The sequence below is a fragment of the Oratosquilla oratoria genome, chromosome 43 (genome assembly GCF_046742065.1).
Source record: "Oratosquilla oratoria isolate Oo_2021 chromosome 43, ASM4674206v1, whole genome shotgun sequence".
Classification (NCBI taxonomy): domain Eukaryota; kingdom Metazoa; phylum Arthropoda; class Malacostraca; order Stomatopoda; family Squillidae; genus Oratosquilla; species Oratosquilla oratoria.
This window is the reverse complement of record NC_134819.1, coordinates 18,756,580-18,777,028: the sequence shown is the minus strand read 5'-3', so window position 1 is coordinate 18,777,028 and position 20,449 is coordinate 18,756,580. Positions and strand designations below refer to the sequence as shown.

At 36.1% G+C, this 20,449-nt stretch overlaps 1 protein-coding gene across 1 annotated transcript in view; it reads left to right on the top strand.

Moving 5' to 3' along the window:
- Positions 1-20,449, top strand: part of unc-13-4A (BAI1 associated protein 3) — a 207,203-nt gene that overhangs the window by 145,157 nt on the left and 41,597 nt on the right. The window contains exons 19-24 of the mRNA XM_076179939.1: positions 6,545-6,583; positions 8,066-8,208; positions 10,374-10,548; positions 12,708-12,824; positions 14,839-15,003; positions 15,630-15,773. Of these exons, the coding sequence (XP_076036054.1) occupies positions 6,545-6,583; positions 8,066-8,208; positions 10,374-10,548; positions 12,708-12,824; positions 14,839-15,003; positions 15,630-15,773 (783 nt within the window). The remainder of the gene's footprint in view (positions 1-6,544; positions 6,584-8,065; positions 8,209-10,373; positions 10,549-12,707; positions 12,825-14,838; positions 15,004-15,629; positions 15,774-20,449) is intronic.

The following is a 20,449-nucleotide window of genomic DNA, read 5'->3' as shown; positions in this document are numbered from 1 at the left end:
ATGTGGAAGGAAAGTAAAGAATAATCATGAGGTCTTTGAAAATCATGTATTTCAATGTCTATAGTATCAAGACATAGTTGTTGTTTTTTCTAATATGGTAGGAATATCTAAAACATGGTTGAGAGGTAAAGAATTTGAGGTCAAGTTCTGGGATTTAAATATTTTCATCAGGATTGAAACCACAAGGAAGATGGAAGTGCTTTCGTATATGTAAAAATTATATCTATACGTGTGAACTAAGATGAAGCAAGACACGTAGAGCAGTTTATGGATTTTAACTCAAGGAAACAGGCAAAAGATAAATGTAGAAGTGATATACAGGTCAAAAACTTAATCACTGACACATGATAATGTGTTGTTCTGAGAAATGTTTGGCTTTTGAGTTTGTGATGAACAGGATTTGGGAAATTTCATTGTTATTAACATCAACTGGATGAGAATGGTACATGGTACTTTCTCAGTGGCAGCTACTCTGTACGACATATGGAAGAACCCATACGACACGGGAATATTGTCAATTCACTCATCACCTTTCTTTTTAGCATTGGACACAATATCGCATACCCAGATAATCTACCTGACTTTATGCATGAAAGTGACCTGGGTTAACTAGGTCCTGCCAGCCTCTGTGAAGCTTCCTTTCCCATCTGCACGTGACTGAGCTGACCCTCTACTACAAATGCCAGGTGACTGACATAGACCAATCAAGATGAAACTGTGCCTGTAGAAGTAATAAAACAGACAGAATATGACTCAGAAATGTACTGACTATGGTGGAACCAACATCATTATTTCATAAAGCCTGCCCAACACACTGCAAGATCACCAAACTGATGTAGGTCAAAAAGACAGCCACACACTTGCACCATCTGCAGTGCAGGCAAATTTTCCAACCCTCCCAACTACTGTGAAGCAGTCTGCACAGCTGCCTACCCAGAAGCCAATAGATTAGGTTACAGCCTTCACAGCAGTCTACCAACAAAGATCCTGCACCCAGCTCCAAGACTTTCCCCAAGACTGATTGAATCTGCCTGGGACTGTTAATGACCAGAGAGCAGCTCAACAGCGTAAGACTGCCTCAGCCAGCCAGTCGAGAAAGACGACCAGAGACTATTGCATGAACTTGCTACTTGTAGAGTCAAAGTGGGAACTAGTAAGAACAATTTATTTGACATGAGAAGTGGGCTAGGACAGGTTGCATGATGTCCCTAATCTTGCTTAACCTTATGTTGAAAAAGCAATCCAAACCACCACACACATAGTGCAAGGAATTAACATCAACAACAACAGAATCAACTGGTTTGTATATGCAGATGATGTAGTCCTACTATCTGAGACAGAAGCTGAACTAGAAGTAATTAGCACTCATTTCATGGAGATGGGGAGTAAAGTAAGTCTAGATTGCAGTCAAGAGAAAACAAACCACATGTTTGTATCTCGATGACAGAGAATAGATGGAAATTTTGACATTGGAGATCTGGAAGTAGAAACTGTACACAAGTTCAAATATGTAGGACAATCTAATTGGTAGAGAAATATCTTAATGAATAGGGAATGGTAACAAATGTGCTTTTTCCCTACATAGAGTACTAATAAGTACAATAATATCCTACAGATTAAAGGAGAAAATATTCAATGTAATTATAAGACCAATACTTATATAGCTATGAAATATGGAGCCCAATGAAGGAGAGGAAATGCAAATTAGAAGGTTTTGAAAATTGCATCCTAAGAAGGATTTTTGGTCCAGTATTTGACATTGAACTAGGCCACTGGGTGAGGTGCCATAACAGACCTTTGTCAGATGTCAGGGCAACTTTATATACAGGACGTCATAAGAGCTAGATGCCTAGATGGGCAGGACACTGCACCAGAATGACAGAACAAAGCACTCGGTCATCATCTTATTATTTTCCTTGGTGGTTTTTCTGCATATTTAGAATCATGAGTTCATATAATTTCTCATGCATATATATATATATATATATATATATATATTTGGAAATAGACTCATCCGCTGGGATTCGAACCCTTGCCTAGGCGGTTTACGTCTTACAAGACAAAGGCCTTACCGACCATGCTATCTCGACCCTACAAAACGAAACGACTTGGTTCACGGCCCAGTCGTTCCGCCAAGGGCACTCGTACAGAACATGATATATAATGTATTTCATCAAATCCTTTATGCAGGCTAGTCTTCCGACAAGTGTTTGTATCATATATATATGCATATACACCCAAATTGTAACACTTCCGAAATATTTCTCATTTCTTTTGTGTATCAGTTTGCTTCCTGAGCTCCTTCCAATTAGTTTCTTCAAACAATTTCTTCAAAATAGCAAAGTTTGTGTCTGGGAAAGTTGTATCCATTTTGTCAGTATGACTCATCTTTTAGTACTACATTTCCTACTGTTATCAAAAAATTAAGGATCACATACTCATTTTTACCTATGGGACACACATATTTTAGAAGCTTGACAACACTGGGTTCTTTGGTCTGCAGTAAATTTAATCCTGCTGCTTTGTCTTCATTTCTAAAACTTGTTGTTTTCTAACTTTGTCATCACATTGGTCATTGCTATATCTAACAGTGTATTACCCCATGACTCATAGTTTTTGCATGTTTCCAACACCTTCCAATTCACCTCATTGTAATTGAAGTCTCCATCAGGACTATATTTTCTCCTTTTTTCAGTCCTCTTCTGCAGGTGTACAACCGAGCCCAACAGCAATTCTTTGTATTTAGCTTCACTTCACGCTCTTGTCTTAGGTGAGACATATGCCACTGCAAATTCTCTTTTACTGTTTTCCCTCTGCCATTTTTATACTTATTACTTTCTCTGCCTCACCTCCACATACATCACTCTATGGGAATGAATAGAATGAGAAATGTGGAAGTGAACCAGTGAGCATTGGACATAAGAAAGCTGTGCCATAGATCAATGACTGCTGAGATGATTTGGGCACATAGGAAAAAAATGTGAGGAAAGACAAGCAAAACGAGTTTGAAAAGCAGAAATAGATGGAATGAATTTGAAAGACAAAGAATGAAGTGTAGGGATGGGATGGAGGGGAATTTGATGAAAGTGAAATATCTGTCAAACAAAGTGCAAAGATAGGAATGAAAAGAGATTGCTGTAAATCATTGAGGAAATGACATGTCCCATAAGAGTGTTCTTGTCTGTTCTGTAAATTATTTTGAGTGAATGAGGAGAAGAGTTGCCATGTAATAAAGAGGTATAGATAACCAGCTTTGGCTGCTAGACCTTGCTGTGGGTTACTGTGTCTTGCTGTGTTGCCTCTGACCTTAGTGGTATGGCAGAGATAGGGGTGACACTTCATCCATGACACGTTCAGATGGAAAGGGTGACGCATGAGTTTTGGACGGGTATGAGATGGGTGTAGGAAGGGTTTACGTTTTTATTTGGCCGCCTCTTTATATGGAGGAAAGGTTTTTTGGTATTATTTCTATTCTTTTATCTATATTATCATTATATTGTTTATTTCTAAATCTATGAGTGTATTAATTATCCCATGGCTCATCAGTTCAGAGTTATGTCCTTCCCCCCCCCCCCCAAGCACGGGAGACAGATGATTTTAACAGCAATTTTTTGTATTCAGCCTCACTTTATGCTCCTGTCTTAGGTGGGAGATATACTGCTAAAGCTTCTTTATCGTTTTTCTATGTTGCTATTCCCATAGTTATTTCAGCCTTAACTTTTCCCAGTTCCATCTCATCCCTTTTATGGATTTTTATTACTATTCCACAAATTGTAGCCTCCTTTTTCAACTGAAGGATTAAAATTTCTATTCATCCTGGTCTTAATAAAACATATATCTCCTTTAAATAGCCATCGTTCTCTAATTAAACCAATATTATTCTGATTTCATCATTTGATGCCGTTTTCAAGCTCCTTTATTTTTGTTTTCTCGTAATTCCATCCTTTAATACTTTTTTCTCAGTGTCTGGCCATTTTTTCATTCTTTCTTTTTCTGTTGCATCTTTTCTTATCCAGTTTTAAAATTACTTATGTTGATTATTTTTAATGTCACATAATGTTTTATTTACCTTGTTTTGTGATTTAAACTAAGTCATATTGTTAGTGTCCCTCCTTTCCCTTTGCATATATCTACCTAACTGGAACACTTTCCCATTTCCCGCCCTTTATAGTTATCATTCATAACCACTTGTACAATTTGTTTAAGCTTGTGTACATGTATGTGCGTTTACCCTATCATATTTACTAAATTGTAATGTACAGAAAAGAAGCTACACCCATGTGTTCCTGTTTCTTTTAGTTCTGTTATTCTACTTGTTTTTAAGTTTCCTTATGGTTTTAGATTTTTTACCCATGACATTGTCACTCTCTCCTGTCCAAAATCAAATAATTTTGTCTATCAATTTTACCCCCATCTTTAATGACCTGGATATTACTATCAAGCCATCTCTTACTCTTTCATTGGAGGCTGGTCCACATATTTTATTATTTCCTGGTACGTTTCATTTGTGGAGAATCAGTTGAGTCATTGTTCTCTGTATTATCTGGATCTTTTTTTATCAATTTCATTTTGTGCAGAAACCATAACATTGTTGCATATTCCAATCTAGGTGGAATCTTTTTTTCATCATTTATTTATACATACAAGTATGTTTCACCAACAATTTTAAACATGATTTACCATGGTCTTGGATTATGTGATGGATTCAATAGTTCTTATCCTCCCAGATGAGAGCCTCAGAGCTCATATAGCTAGGTGTAAGGGTAATACTTCTCAGCCTTGCATGCACCACACACCCATTCCATTATTCTAGAGGAAATAGTACTGTTTGAGTTTTACCATTGCATACCTGAGTAAGACAAAAATATGGATATCATGAGTGTGATGTTAACTCTGTTGATGCCTGCTCATCACCTTAAAAGGTTTTATTTCAGGCTGGGGAGAATCACATGGTCTCTGTTTTATTCTAGTTTTCCAGGAATGCACCTGAACATAAGTACAATAATTTTTTGGATACAGTGAACAAATGCATACAGGACAAACATATCATTAAGAGATTGCATAGTATAAATAAAAGAATTTGATTTCCTTACATCTGTGCAGTTTTCATATAACTTTTATGTAATGTCATTTTAGAAAATACTTTCTTTAGGGGATAACTAAAGCTTACAGAACGCTTCTGTTGTGGAAACTTTCATCCCTTGAACGAGACGTGAAACATGTTAGTATGTGTTGGAATCCCTGTTTCACTTTGTGAAAGAGGCATGGACTCACTATCCCTTCATTGGCGGCTCATAACACTGTCCATTACACCAGCAAGCTGTGTGTGCATCATCAGCAAAGAAATTCATGTAACTGTCCACACCCTCATCCATGTCATTCACATAAATAGCAAACATTATTTGAGCCAGTACCAATCCTTCTAGAACTCCACTAATCACCACTTCCCAAGTAGAACCTTTATCTCTGAGCACTACTCTCATTTTTCTTCCATGCAAGAAATCCTCCATCCATTCCAGTAGTTTACCTTGTACCCCTCCTATGGTTTTCCGTTTTCCTTATAGTTTCTATATGGCACTTTATCAAAAGCTTTTTGTAGATCTAGGAAAGCACAATCAGCATATTCATCCCTTTCCTGTATTATATCTAATAGTCTTGAGTAAAAGCAGATCCAATTTGTGGCACATGATCTTCCCTGTCTGAATCCAAACTGTCTCAGGCTTAGTATGTTGTTCTCTTCTAGATGTTTTGTCCATCTATTTTTCATAACTTTTTCACAAATTTTGGTTACAGTACTTGTAAGGTAAACTGGTCAGTAATTTGTTGGGTCTTCCTTGTTTCCTATTTTATATTGGTACTATGTTAGCCTTTTTCCAGTCTTCTGGTATTTTTCCTTCTCTAAGGGAGCATCTTATTATATTATATATTTTGTTTATCAGTTCTTCTTTACACTCTTTTAGTATCTAGTTTGCAATTCCATCCAGTCCAGGCGAATTCCTGACATCAAGGTTTGTTGTTTGGTCCATTATTTCTGCACGTGTTCCTATTATTTCCCCCATAGAGGTGGAGGCTCTCACTTCTCACCCTTCATCCCAGTGCCATTTATTTTCTCTAGTGAAAACCGATTTGAAATGTTTACTCATGACCTCAGCTATTTCTCTATCTTCTGTGTATTCCATATTCCCCTGGTGTAGTTTCTCTATTTCATGCTTGTTTTTCAATTCACCATTCACATATCTATAGAATAGTTTTGGTTGAACCTTACATTTTTCTATTATGTGATTCATCATGGTCCTGGATCACATGTTGGACTTGTGATCAGCAGCATCTTTATACACAAGGATCAAATCATATGTATTTGTTCATACTAAAAGGCATGAATTAATTTCTGGTAACCGCCTGATTGACTAAATATATATATATATATATATATATATATATATATATGTATATATATATATATATATATATATATATATATATATATATACACACATTTTTTAACCATGTGAGGGAGAACTAATCACTTTTTCTTTCTAATCAGTTGACAGAGGACACACTGCGTGCTCTCGAGCCTTTACAGGTACGTCACCAGACCCACACTTATTAATTTGATTGAGTTTTTTTTACCTCTCTTAGCCTAGAGAATTGAATTCTAATGATCAAAGCTTACCAAATGTGCACTTATTCATTATTTTGTATTTCTAGTCTTACTATCTGTTTATTCCATAAAGGTGCTTTCCTTATGAGTTCTTAATATTACTTGATCCTCTATAAATTGTTCAGAGCAGAATATTGTATGTGATTTTATAGATACCCTCCCTTGAAGGATGAACAAGATTTTAAAACTGTAGTCTTAGAACCTCATGCAATTGTCTGTAAGGGTTTCAGTGGTATGTTTATATCTTCCACTGGCTTACCCCTTGTAAGGGTGTAGTCATCAAATCAAAGGATGTTCCTCACTAGAAAAAGATATGAAAAAGAGATCCTTATTCCCCTTGCTCTGCCCATTTTGTTGCCTTTTGCAGCAGAATGCATGGGAATACAGTGGCATCCTTATTCTCCCTCAGCAGGACCATGAGTAAGAATAGGGGAACTCCAAGGACTAGTAAAGGAGATATTTATGGACATCAGAATCAAGGGTTGGCAAAAGGAAAAAGTGGCTAAGGATTTCATTATGGGTGGAGCTTTCTCTCCGGAAGTGCAAGATACATTTCATCTCCCTGGTCCATAGTGGTGTCACTTAAAGTACTGACTGCATTTAACTATGTACTCATTGCCCCAGTACAGTATGACTAAAAACATCAAATTGTGCCTAGTTTTAAAACTGCACAAAGGAGGATGGAAACCATGAACTAAAATAGGCCAACTTTTTAGATAGGCATGCCATAATGTAGCAATTTTTTCATGCAAAAACTTTGCCTATGAAAATTTTAAAGCATATCTATTTGTCTTACAATTACAATTATATTACAGAACCTTTTTGAATGATAAGGAAAATCATGCTAAAAATGTAAAACTAAGTGGCTGAAAGAGTTTTTAAAATAAAATACATTCAACCCTACTTATTTATTTATTTATTTTATTTTATTTTTATCTTTCTTTCCTATTAGATTTTAAGTGTAATTCCAACTGCATATGAAGTCATAATTTTGCTTGCAAAAAAAAAAATATATATATATAGTGTCCCAGATTCTGCAAATTAATGACACACCTACAGCTGGCCTGCTGCTATCCCACCTCTATTTTACATACCTGTATTGTTAGTATTAAATATGATATACCCTAATCTAAGTAAAATAATTGTTGTTAATCAGAATAAATCTTTAGATATCTTCACAGAATGTTATGCCTAATATCAGACTATCTAATTCAGCTGAGGGGCCGTAACTGTAGCTGATAACACTTATTATGTTTTTACTTTTGCCAACTGTGGGCGATTTCATTACAATAAAGAGGGTCCAGGGTTAGGAGATTTAACCCGCTTTAATTGTCCTTATTGCCTGTTCATGCAAATAACTTTCTACTGTGAAATACTAACCCTTCTTTGCCTCTCTACCTGCAGTCTTATGCCGATGTGGAGGCAGAGAGTCTGCGGCTCTCTATGGTTCTCAGAGAGTTGGAGTTGAGTAAAGAGCCACCACCTGACAGCCTTCAGTGCTCCAAGACACCCTTTCTTCTCTACCTGGCCCTGGTGGAGTTTTCCAGGTAACCATGTCAGGTCTCCTCTGCAGTCGTTGTTTGAAAAAAAAAAAAAAAAGGCGATTTCTGCAGGCATGTGAACCTGATGTATTCGAAAGCATACACACTCACTTGTACACATATACACAGAGTGGTGGATGTCTGGAACAAATTGGATGAAACAGTATGTGCAAAAACCATATAAGAATTTAAGAACAAACTAGACGCTGACAAAGACAGGTCACCATGAGCATAGCTCCCCTTCCCATAGAATACGAGGTAAATACACATGCACGCACACAAATGCATATACACAATTCACAAAGATGGAAGTAAGGAGACATCATTAAACTATAGGTCGGTATTATTGACACGCACAATAATGAAAAATTTGTGAAAGGACTGTGAAAGATTGATGGGGCAAATATTTTGAAGAGATGATCTTTCTAACAGACAGTTAGTTTGGCTTTAGATCCATAAAGTTGTGTGTGTATCAGTACTTTTGAGCAATTTCTCAAGAGTGATTGACATGCTGCAAGAGAGGGAGGGTTAACCTAGAGAGTAAATATGCTTTATGCAAATGATATTCCTTTCAGCATTCATCATGTATATTTTTGTTAAGAAATCCATAATAATCACATTAACAATCTTGCCTATCACCAAAGACTTTTACCTTATATATTTGTACACTTTCATATTACTATCAATATCTAATAAATCCTGTTTGTACCATAAAAAGTTAACCTTCACCAAGCTTACAAATATGTACTACCAGTTAGGTCCAAATATACTCCTCAATAGTACTGGGATAAAAGATTATATGATCAAAGACTTTGGATATGAAGTGTACCAGTGGAACATAAATGATGACATCAATGACGGAGTGGCTATTGCTGTAAAATCAGGCTTGAAGCACATACAGAATAATACTGGACTTCAAAGATTCGTTCCTTACAGTACAGATAGAAATAAACAGAGGCCCCATCATAATATGCACCATGTACCTCCCACCAAGACCTTACCTCCTGGAACAAGATTTGGACCAATTGCTTTGCCACAGAGAACCCATGTACTTCATAGATTCACTAATATGATTTCATTTTATTTTTATTTTAGTCAGCATGAGGTCCAGTTTTTTTCTCTTCTTTTTCTTATAGGGTCATTGTGGTTTCCACAAGAATATGTAAGAAATTATTACCCCCAGAAGTTTTCATCACTACCTGCCTCCCATTCCTACAAATTATTTCATTGTGATTAAAATCACCCAGTAGGATAATGATATCCTTTTGATCAGTATATATATATATATATATATATATATATATATATATATATATATACTGTATATATACTGGACGGAAGACAGAGGTGAGTGGAGAATGGTTGTATATGGATGATGTTGTGATTGCATGAGGAGGAATGGGCGGGGGGGTGGGGTAGTATGTGTGAGTAAATTTTGACGCAGCCCGAAGGGATTTCTCCCCGTCCTCTCCTTATATGCAAGGGGGGACGGAGAGGGGGGGTCGCCGATTAAATGAAGCGGCCTTGCTGTGGATGTGCTGTGTCTTGCGACACTGCTTCTGACCCAGGGCGGTGGGCAGGGTGCAGGGATGACCCATCATCCAGGAGGTGCTCAGATGAGAGGGAGGGTGGGAAGGGTGTGGAGTGTATTTAGGGATGAAATGGGTGGGAGTGTTTTTATGCCTTTCCCTTTTTGGCTACCTCCCTTGGAAGGGGGAAAAAGCCTTGGTATATGTATGTATGTACTGTATATATATGTTTTTTTTATCAGGAAGTGAGATGACACTGAAAGCATTTATTATTCATCATTTGACACCCTTTTGTCAGGTGGTACATATGCCACCACCTGTTAATTTGGTTTCAATTCTTAGAATTTTTGTTCTGGACTTGTCTTAGCTAAATATTATTACATCTACATTTGTGTAATATTTACAGCTACTGTCTCTCTACCCCCAATTTTGTCTTTTCAATCACGTCTCTAGACATGGTATGAACTGTTCTCAAATTGCTCAACAATACTTGGTAGCTTGGTCTTAGATAGACACAAAGTATCGAGTTCATTAACTCATCTTTCTTTGTTCCAATACTTCATCTCGCTCTTGCCTTACCTTTTCCCCTTGACCTTCCCCTTCCCCCGTCATCCTTTCCATCACTCTACACTCCACCTGCAGGTTCAAGGAGCACGTAACGCCGAGTGAGCGCAAAAGTCTGGTGCTTGACAACGTGTGGGGCTCCTTCCTACCGTCAGTGTGTCGCTACGTGGACATCAGCACGTACCGCGTCCTTCGGAGAATCCGGGTGGCCATTCTCACTGACCGTGTGGCCAATACTGGTGAACCTGTACAGGTCAGTTTGGTTTGATAGAAATTTTCATGTTAGTGGACATAATCAGTTAGGATGGTCTTATTTATGTTCACAGCTCTGACAACTGTTTCAAACAACGGGATATAATTTATGAAGTCACATTATCATATGAGGCAACTATGAAAAGGACACTACTAGAACTAATGTCTTCATTCATTCGAGACTCTTTCCTGACCCTGATGATGTACTGCAGTACATCCAAAACCCGCCATGATTGTTTATTGTGATATTTTTTCCCAATTTATCGAGGTTATTTTTTGTTACACGCCATCATAAGAATTATTATATTTAATAAAACAAACTCACATACAATATATATATATATATATATATATATATATATATATATATATATGTATATATATATATGCATGTGTTGTTAAAGTCAACAGCATTAAGGAGGTTGTTAATTTTCTTATGGGTATTCTCCAGCTTTCTAACCAATACTCTGCCATTTGGAGGGTGGGCATAAACAAAGTTGCCAAAATGATTCATCTATTCAACGTTTCGTCTGCAAAGAGACATCTTCAGGAAAATCTGTAACATTCATATTATCAACATACAGAAATAAAGAACCACCTTTCCCCACAAACATCCTCTAAGCCCCAATTCATTAACATCTACTATCATAACATCTTCACCAAGGGTTACAAAAAAGATGAGAAAATCATTAAAGATATCATCACTAAAAACTGCCACCCAGTTTCTAAAGAGAAAGAAATCTGCATGGTTGTATACTACTCCAACCCAAAAACTAGCTCATTGGTAATAACTAACAACTTGAATAGTAACACTGAGACCATGTCTAAAACCAACATTGTGTACGAATTTAAATGTATTACCGGGGGCTGTGTAACCCGCACTTCATCATATATTGGTCATACTAGATGTAGTCTCAGTAGGAGAATATCAATGCACTTGCAAAACGGGGCTATTAAACATCATTTATTGAAATATCATAACCAAACAGCCACCCATGAATGCCTACTTAAGAACACCAGGATTATAGCAAGCAATAGGGATGCACATAAACTTAATCTTTTAAAAGCTATGTTTATAAGGGAATATAGCCCTATAATAAATATCCAAAGCAACATGATTTACGTCATTGGTTTGTTTAACAATGCAGTGAAGCCACCACCACACCCTATGTCAATACGCCCCAACCCCCCCTCCACCTTCTCCCACCCACTCCATCCATCCTCCCCCCAACCGACCTCGCAACCCCCTAACCCCCAACCCCCTTTCCCCCGACCTTCTCCTTTCTGTCTTAATGAGAAGCCAACCCCTCTCACTAATCCTTCCCCCACTACCCCTTCCACCACCCAAGCCGGCTAGGTTCGTATATATAAGTCACCAACTGACGAATTCCTTCGTCATTTCTTTGGACCTTTAATTTTTGTAAGTAGCGGTCCCCAACGGCCCATGTATCGAGATAGGATTTGTATTATTGCTGATTTATTGATATCTATTTCCATAATTGTGAATTTTGTTTAGGTTAACACCTTTTTTCTTTATTTCTGTATGTTGATAATATTTATGTTACAGATTTTCCTGAAGATGTCTCTTTGCAGACAAAACGTTGAATAAATGAATAATTTTGGCAACTTGGTTTATGCCCACCCTCCAAATGGCAGAGTATTGGTTAGAAAGCTGGAGAATACCCATAAGAAGATTAACAACCTCCTTAATGCTGTCGACTTTAACAACACATGCATACAAGAGAATCTGCTCCCTAGATATTCAAATATATATATATATATGTGTGTGTGTGTGTTGAAGTTCACAGCAACTTCTGCATTCATGACTTTTTTGCTGCGTAGTTCTACATCTCGACAAAAAAGTCATGAACACAGAAGCTGCTGTAAACTTCCATCAAATTTGTCTACATGAGAACCTGCTACCTAAATACACCAATATATATATATATATATATATATATATACTCGTGTATGTATATATATATATATATATATAATATATACTCGTGTATGTATATATATATATATATATATATATATATATATATATATACTCGTGTATGTATATATATATATATATATATAATATATATTCATGTTGGGATTTTGAAAGATTATGCAATCAAGTGGAACCTTGAACAATAATTTTTCTGCCATCAGTACACAACTTCAGCCGTAGACACCACGTCATGCTTCTACCACATCAAGACATTTTGGCGTCATTTGGCTTGGCCCGACATTCCCACATCATACTCGCTCGTCGTCAAAATGATCCAAGTAAGAATATTTGACCATTTCTTTTTCATCTACCCATGTTTTCTTCATCTCATATAATGCAACATATTTTTGGTGGTGGTAAAGTAGTACAAAGTAAATTAATCCACTGATAGATATTGTTATGGTCCAACAAAGATTACAATTCAGTTCTTGTGATGGTGATGAACTCCATTTAGATTTTATTTGATCTTAAACCATTGTGTTCAGCTTAAGGGACGCTACCTTCTGGGTGGGTGGGTTGACACTATCTTGATTTATGCCCAATTTGCGGAGACGTATTCTTTCAATTCTTTTTGATTGGAGTGAGGTTGAATTGCATGACAGCTTGGGTTTTGGAAAAGTGCATTTCTGTGGTCATTATGTATGTAGAGGTAAAATTCAAAGAAATCCATAAAATGCACAGAAGCTCAAACTAGCACATTTTGATTTAGTATGTATTGCTGTATATATGTTTGTAATGTTACCTCATGCTTAGTTTTTGCATATCTTACCCATCACTGCAATATAGTCCCTTCATCCCAGAGACGACCACTGTAGATTTTGTCCTGGTAGACCAAAAAAACTTTGAAAGTAGGACAGACTAGGAGCAAAATTTTGTCCCAATTATTTGCAAACTACTTATTATGAGTGTTCCCCTTCAGTAAATAAAATTGTTTGGCATTAGCAACTACGGAATCTGCAAAGGTTGTTAAATAGTCAGAAATTAGAAATAGCCTCCATATGAGTGGAGGGATTCTTACATTAACTAAGTTAATTACAGTATACCAAAGACTGATATATATATATATATATATATATATATATATATATATATATATATATATATATATATATATATATATATATATATATATGTTTCATTAAAAGTGATGGCTAGTTGTGCATTAATAATTTTCTTAATGGTATTTTCCATATACCTTATTAAGGATTTGTTTTCCTTAGGAAGGAAATTTATGACTTGGCTGTATGTAGTCATATTAGCTAGATCGCGATTTCGGGTTCAAGACCCTTCTTCAGTAGCTATAGGGATAAGAATTAATCCGAAGATTCTAGTAAAGATCTAAGTTTTATACTAGAGTTCCTATACTTGCTAATCACTGGGGGAGGTCACCTGGTGTTACGGGCAGGGACGAAATGTCACGTGCGCTAGGGAGCCTCCGGGTTTGTGTTGTGGCGGAATGTGGCGTTTTGTCTCGTAGTTGGACGAGTGGCGTTTTGTCTCGTATTGGCGTTTGTGGTGTTATGTCTCATGTTTTTATTTGTAACGGTTTGTCTCATGCTTGGAAGGGCTCTAAGGTCTTCTGCTTGTGCATTTAGAAGACCTTAGAGCCCTTCCAAGCATGAGACAAACTGTTACAAATAAAAACATGAGACATAACACCACAAACGCCAATACGAGACAAAACGCCACTCGTCCAACTACGAGACAAAACGCCACATTCCGCCACAACACAAACCCGGAGGCTCCCTAGCGCACGTGACATTTCGTCCCTGCCCGTAACACCAGGTGACCTCCCCCAGTGATTAGCAAGTATAGGAACTCTAGTATAAAACTTAGATCTTTACTAGAATCTTCGGATTAATTCTTATCCCTATAGCTACTGAAGAAGGGTCTTGAACCCGAAATCGCGATCTAGCTAATATGACTACATACAGCCAAGTCATAAATTTCCTTCCTAAGGAAAACAAATCCTTAATAAGGTATATGGAAAATACCATTAAGAAAATTATTACATGCATTAGAGAAAAACTCCTGCCCAAATACACTGACAATATATATATATATATATATATATATATATATATATATATATATATATACATATATATATATATATATATATATATATATATATATATATATATGCAGATAAGGGCACATTTCTCAAGAAATTTTATATTATTAAAAAAAATTAAAAGTAAAAGAAGATATAAACAGGAGTGTTGACATATCTGTTTATCATGTACAAGTAATTTGCAACTTAAAGACTCCCTTCATTCCTTGCGACTGTAGGCAATGGCTCGAGCAGCTGATTACTACGTGTACCTTCTGCAGCAGCGTCTAAATACCCTTGATTCAGAGACTCCAGAGGAGGAGAGAACACAACAGCTCTGTATCACTGTAAACAACATGGAACATGTCCGCCATTCGCTCACACTTCTCGAAGTGGAACTCCAGGTGAGGGTTGGGGGGTTTCTGTTGGGCTACAACCTCACTTTGCTTAAGATTTTAAGATTTAAATGTGTAATGAGGTAATTATTTATAAAAATCTATATGTTGCATGTTATAAGCTAACATTTTGGGAACAAATAGCACAAAAATGTATTTTTCAGGATTTTTTTTTTTTTTTTTTCTTATATGCTGTATTCGTTCCCAGAAAAAGGCATCTCTCTGGGATCCTGAGGGTGGAACTTCAAGGCTGGTGAGGGAGGGGTAAATGTTGTCCTATTAAAGAAAAAGTTCACTAGGAGAGGTTTTTTGACTATTCTAATAAATTCTAGGGGTTGGAGCTTGAACTTTCTGACTTTCAATTTAAGAACCACCCTAACATATATAAATATATATATATATATTATATATATATATATATACACTTATATTATTCGTCTTTTCATTTACTTATTTATATATCTATTTGCTTATTTATTCATCTTGTTTATTTAATTTTATTTTTTTAATTATCTATTTTTTCTTTTTCATTTATTTATATATTTTTTATTATATATTTTTTTAATTTCTTTATTTCTATTTATTCATTTAATTATTCATTTATGTATGTATGTATATATTTTTTTTTGTGACAGGTGAGCCACCTCTCTCGTGCACTTCAGACGCAGGACCCTCGTGCAGGCACCACCTACCATGATCACATCACTGAGCTCATCGCCAGTACCCTCGACAACCTCGACAGCAAGATTACTGTTTCCATGACGCCTGCAGCAGACAAGGTAATCTCTTGAAGGAGGGAGAAGTGTAAATGCTGGTGGAAAGTTGAAAAGGAAATGAGAGTGTGAAAAAGTGTATAAAAGAAAGTGTAGTAAAAGAGTATAGAGTAAGGATAGAACAAGGACAGAAAGAGTAGAAAGGGCAATAAAGGGATGCAGTGAAGGAAGTAATATGGTTGGAAAAGCGGTAAACAGAGTATGCTCTACACAGCTGTGTAAGAAAGAATAAAGTAGGGCACATTGTGGGTGTAAGAGAAAAGGAGAGCAAAAATAATGTTATGTGTAAATAAAGGGAAATTGAAGATGCCTCCCAAGCACTGGCAATTGAATTGGAGTTGGCATACTCTTCATTATTTTCTTTTGGAAGGACTTCTACAGGTATTTTATTTTCTTTATTAAATTATGTTTATTTTTTCATGAATGTATTCATTTAGTTAGATGTTCATTGATTGATTTGCTTATTAATATATCTGTTTATTTATTCAATAATTTATTAAATTATTTATTTATTAATTTATGGATTTACTGCATTTATCTAATTATATATATTTCTTAGATTTCTTAATTCATTCATGTGTTATTTATTGATTAATTTATTCATCTATTTATCTATTAATTTGTTTATATGTTTAACAGATAGATATAATTATCTATTTATTTATTCATTCACTCATTCATTTATTTATTCATCTATTTATTTAACTACTATTCATTTGCTTATATATTTTTCTTTTAGTCATAAGGGGCAGGAACATCTGAAAGGATCAGATAATGGAAGACAACAGAAGTAATAGCAGAAGTACTGAATGATATTGACATCTCATTGTATACAATGTGCCCTTTTTTGAACAGGGTGTTCCAGTACCTTAACACCCCACCACCATCACCCAACCCTGCCAGTTTGATTCAGTTGCCACTGCACAATAGCAGGCATGAAGTGGGAAGGCGCAGCCATTCGCCATTTCAAATGCCGAATTTCATAGTAACTCAAAGAACCTTTCTCATTCTGTTGGATATTTTGTTTAGTATTGTTGTGGTTGGAAACCATACCCCCGTCCTAAATTGCCAAGTACCTAAACAGGTCTAAGGACTTTGTCAAACACAATTAGAACTGGGGTAACCTCTAAAATGGTGTTCTGTGGGGTGTTAGATATATCTAGAGTTACTACCACAAGATGGGCCTCATCTTTACAGCCTGACCAGAAGTAGGTGTAACCTTTACTACTGATCTTACCACTACCTGGTCTTCTTAATTCTGAAAGAGCCATGATATCTAACCAAATCTTCCTAACTGCTAATAAAAAGGGTGATTCGATCATCCTGGGAGAGGGAATGAATGACCAAGCATAGAGAACATGCCGAAGGTTCACCCTGGCCTTGACTTGACATGTTTTTCCTCCTTTGCCACACCCTCCAGTAACACACTCCCTATAGGGATTTTGGGAGATTGTATGTACCTTGGCACTGAGGAAAGGCAACCGTGGACCATGTGGTATTGGCCAAGGTTGTAGCTTGATTACTGAGGATGTACCTAATTCAAATTCAGATTAGGTAGCCCAACCGATTAGCCTCTCTGAGCAAAAAGGGGCTACCAGTCCTGGCCTGAATAGAGAGTCAAAGAGGCATGTGGTTGGTCCCAGGGGGGACACCTCAGTACAACCAGAGCGTTTGACCATTATTCAGCCTTCAAGCCCTGCTGGGATGCCATGCATGGCCAATACATGGGTTATTGAACCATAACACAGTTGGATCTCCATTAATTCAAAGAATTTATCTGCCCTTTAGATGGTTTTCATTTTCTTCCATCTGAGTGTTCAACACAATCTTCTTACTGACACGTGTCAAATAGGATAGCCAGTTTAATTACCAATAGTCCAACCATGCAGGAGGTAGTTCTAGGTTACATGGTTCCAGTATATATACACACACACACACATTTACAAACACAAAATCAGGTAAGTTAGCAAAGAGTGAACATTACAACAAAATGTGGATAAAAAGAGAAATGAATGTTGAGGAAAGGGAAGGAGAAAAGACACTAAGAGATAAAGCTAAAGAATAAACACGAAGAGAATGGAAACCGAAAGAAAGGAGATCTCTTGGAGAGTCTTAGACATGAGGCTGAGAAAATGGTACAATCAAGGTATGCAAAACAAAAGGAACAGAAAGCAAGATGGGGGAAGGAAAAAAAATTAAAAGTGGCCTATACTAACAGATGGATTAATCTCAGGATTTAGTGAACTAAATGGTTGTCTGTTAGAAAAAAAACTAGACATAATGGGAATTGTAGAGACAAAATTAAGGGGTCCACTACCACCAAATAGTGTTGGACATGGGTTATATAATTATTGGATTAAAAACAAAAATGAGAAAGAGGGCGGAGGAATCAGCTTTTTGGCCAAGAAAAATTTTAATGTGACAAAAGTTACAGAGGGTAAAAACAGTGTAGAAATTATCATGATAAATGTCGAAGACAGTGACATGAGAAGTAGAAAGTTTGTGGTGATTTATGTGCCCCCAAAAATGGGCTCTTGGAAAGAGGGCAAGCATTCAAAAATGTTAGAAGATACAAGGCATTCATTAAACAAGATGCTGAAGGATGGAGGTAACCTAGTACTTATGGGAGATTTTAACTGCAAGGAAATGTGATGGAAAGAGATGACAGTGAAAAGCAAAAAGGGTGTATGGGGAAATGTATTACTTGACATGACTATAGGATATACAATGACACAATGGGTAAAAGAAAATACCAGATATAGTAATTAAGAACTGTTGAGACTAGATTTAACATTAAAACAGAACCTGAAATTGGGGATAAAATTGAATACAAGACACCATTTCAAAAGAGTGACCACATACTAATAGAGGTTGAACTAAAGGACGAAATATATATATAAAGAGAGAGAAATGAGAAATACAGAAAAGGAAGACTGATGTACAACAAAACAGACTTTGGGAAACTTAAGAAATTCTTTCAAAATGAAAATTGGGAAAAATTCTATAATGAAGAGACACAAGTGGAGGACATATGGATGATTTTGATGGAAATTTATAATGAATGAGTGAATAAATACATTCCAAGACAGAAACAGGAAAAGGTATACATTAAGTGTTGGTTCAACAGAAGATGCAATGAGGCGAAAGAAGAGATAAAGCTTGGAAAAGATAGAAAAGAAAAAAAAAACCTGGAAAGTGGCAAATATATACCAACAATAGAAATGAATATGTAAAAGTCCGCAAAAATGAAAAAAGAAACTACAAAAAAAGACATCATAGAAAAATGTAAAGATCAACCCAAACTATTCTATAGATATGTGCATGGTAAACTTAAAAATTAACAGGAAATGGTGAAACTATGCCATGAAAATATAGAATATACAGAAGATTTTGAAGTGGCTGAAGTCATAAACAACCGCTTCAAGTCTTTTCACAAGAGAAAAAATACAGGATTGGGATGAAGGAATTGAAGTGCAATCACCCCCATGAGGGAAATAACAGTAACACAAATAGAAATAATGAATCAACTAACGAATCTTGATATCAGGAAATCACACAGCCTAGACAGAATTAAAAATTGGATACTAAAAGAATTAAAAGAAGATTCAATGGACAAAATATATAACATAAGTTGCTCACTCAAAGAAGGAAAAATACCAAAGGACTGGAAAAATATCAATATTGTACCAATGTATAAAGGAAGAAACAAAGAAGAACCAACAAATTACAGAATGGTCTCCCTTACAAGCACTGTAGCCAAAATTTGTGAAAAAATGATCAAGAATAGATGGATAAAACACCTGGAAGAAAACAATACAATAAATTTGAGACAATTTGGATTCAGACAGGGAAGATCATGTGCCACAAAATCTGTTTCTACTCAAGACTGATAAATATAATACAAGAAAGGGATGGATAGGCTGATTGTGCTTTCCTAGACTTACAAAAAGCCTTCAACAAAGTACCACACAATTAATTATTAAAAAAAACTGGAAAACATAGGAAGGATACAAGGTAAATTACTAAACTGGATGGAGGATTTCTTGCATGGCAGAAAAATGAGAGTAGTGCTCAGAGAAAAGAGTTCAGCTTGGGAGGTGATTAGTGGAGTTCCACAGGGATCAGTATTGGCTCCAATAATGCTATTTATGTGAATGATATGGATGAAGAAGTGGTATGTTACATGAGCTTCTTTGCAGACGATGCTAAATTGATGAGGAAAGTGAATACTGAAACAGATTGTGAATCACTACAGAGAGGCCTAAACAAGGTTCGGAAATGGAGCCAAAAGTGGGAAGTAGACCTCAACATTAAGAAATGTAGCATAATAGAATTCGGAAAAAGTAAAAAAAAAAAAAAAAAAAAAAAAAAAAGAATATCAGAACAATATAAAATGGGAACAAAGGAAGTAAAGAAAGTGGTATCTGAAAAAGACCTGGGACTAATCATCTCAAATGACATTTCCCCTGATAAACAGATATACAAAATTGTCTGAGAATCTTATAGCTTGCAAAGATCAATAAAGGTGTCTTTTACCTATTTAGATAAATGGTAAAAAGATACTAGTCACACTAATAAGGCCTAGACTAGAGTGTGCTGCTACACTATGGTCACCCATTACCAAAAAGAATATAAAGAAAATTTAACAAATCCAGAGAGCAGCCACAAAAATGGCCCCAACA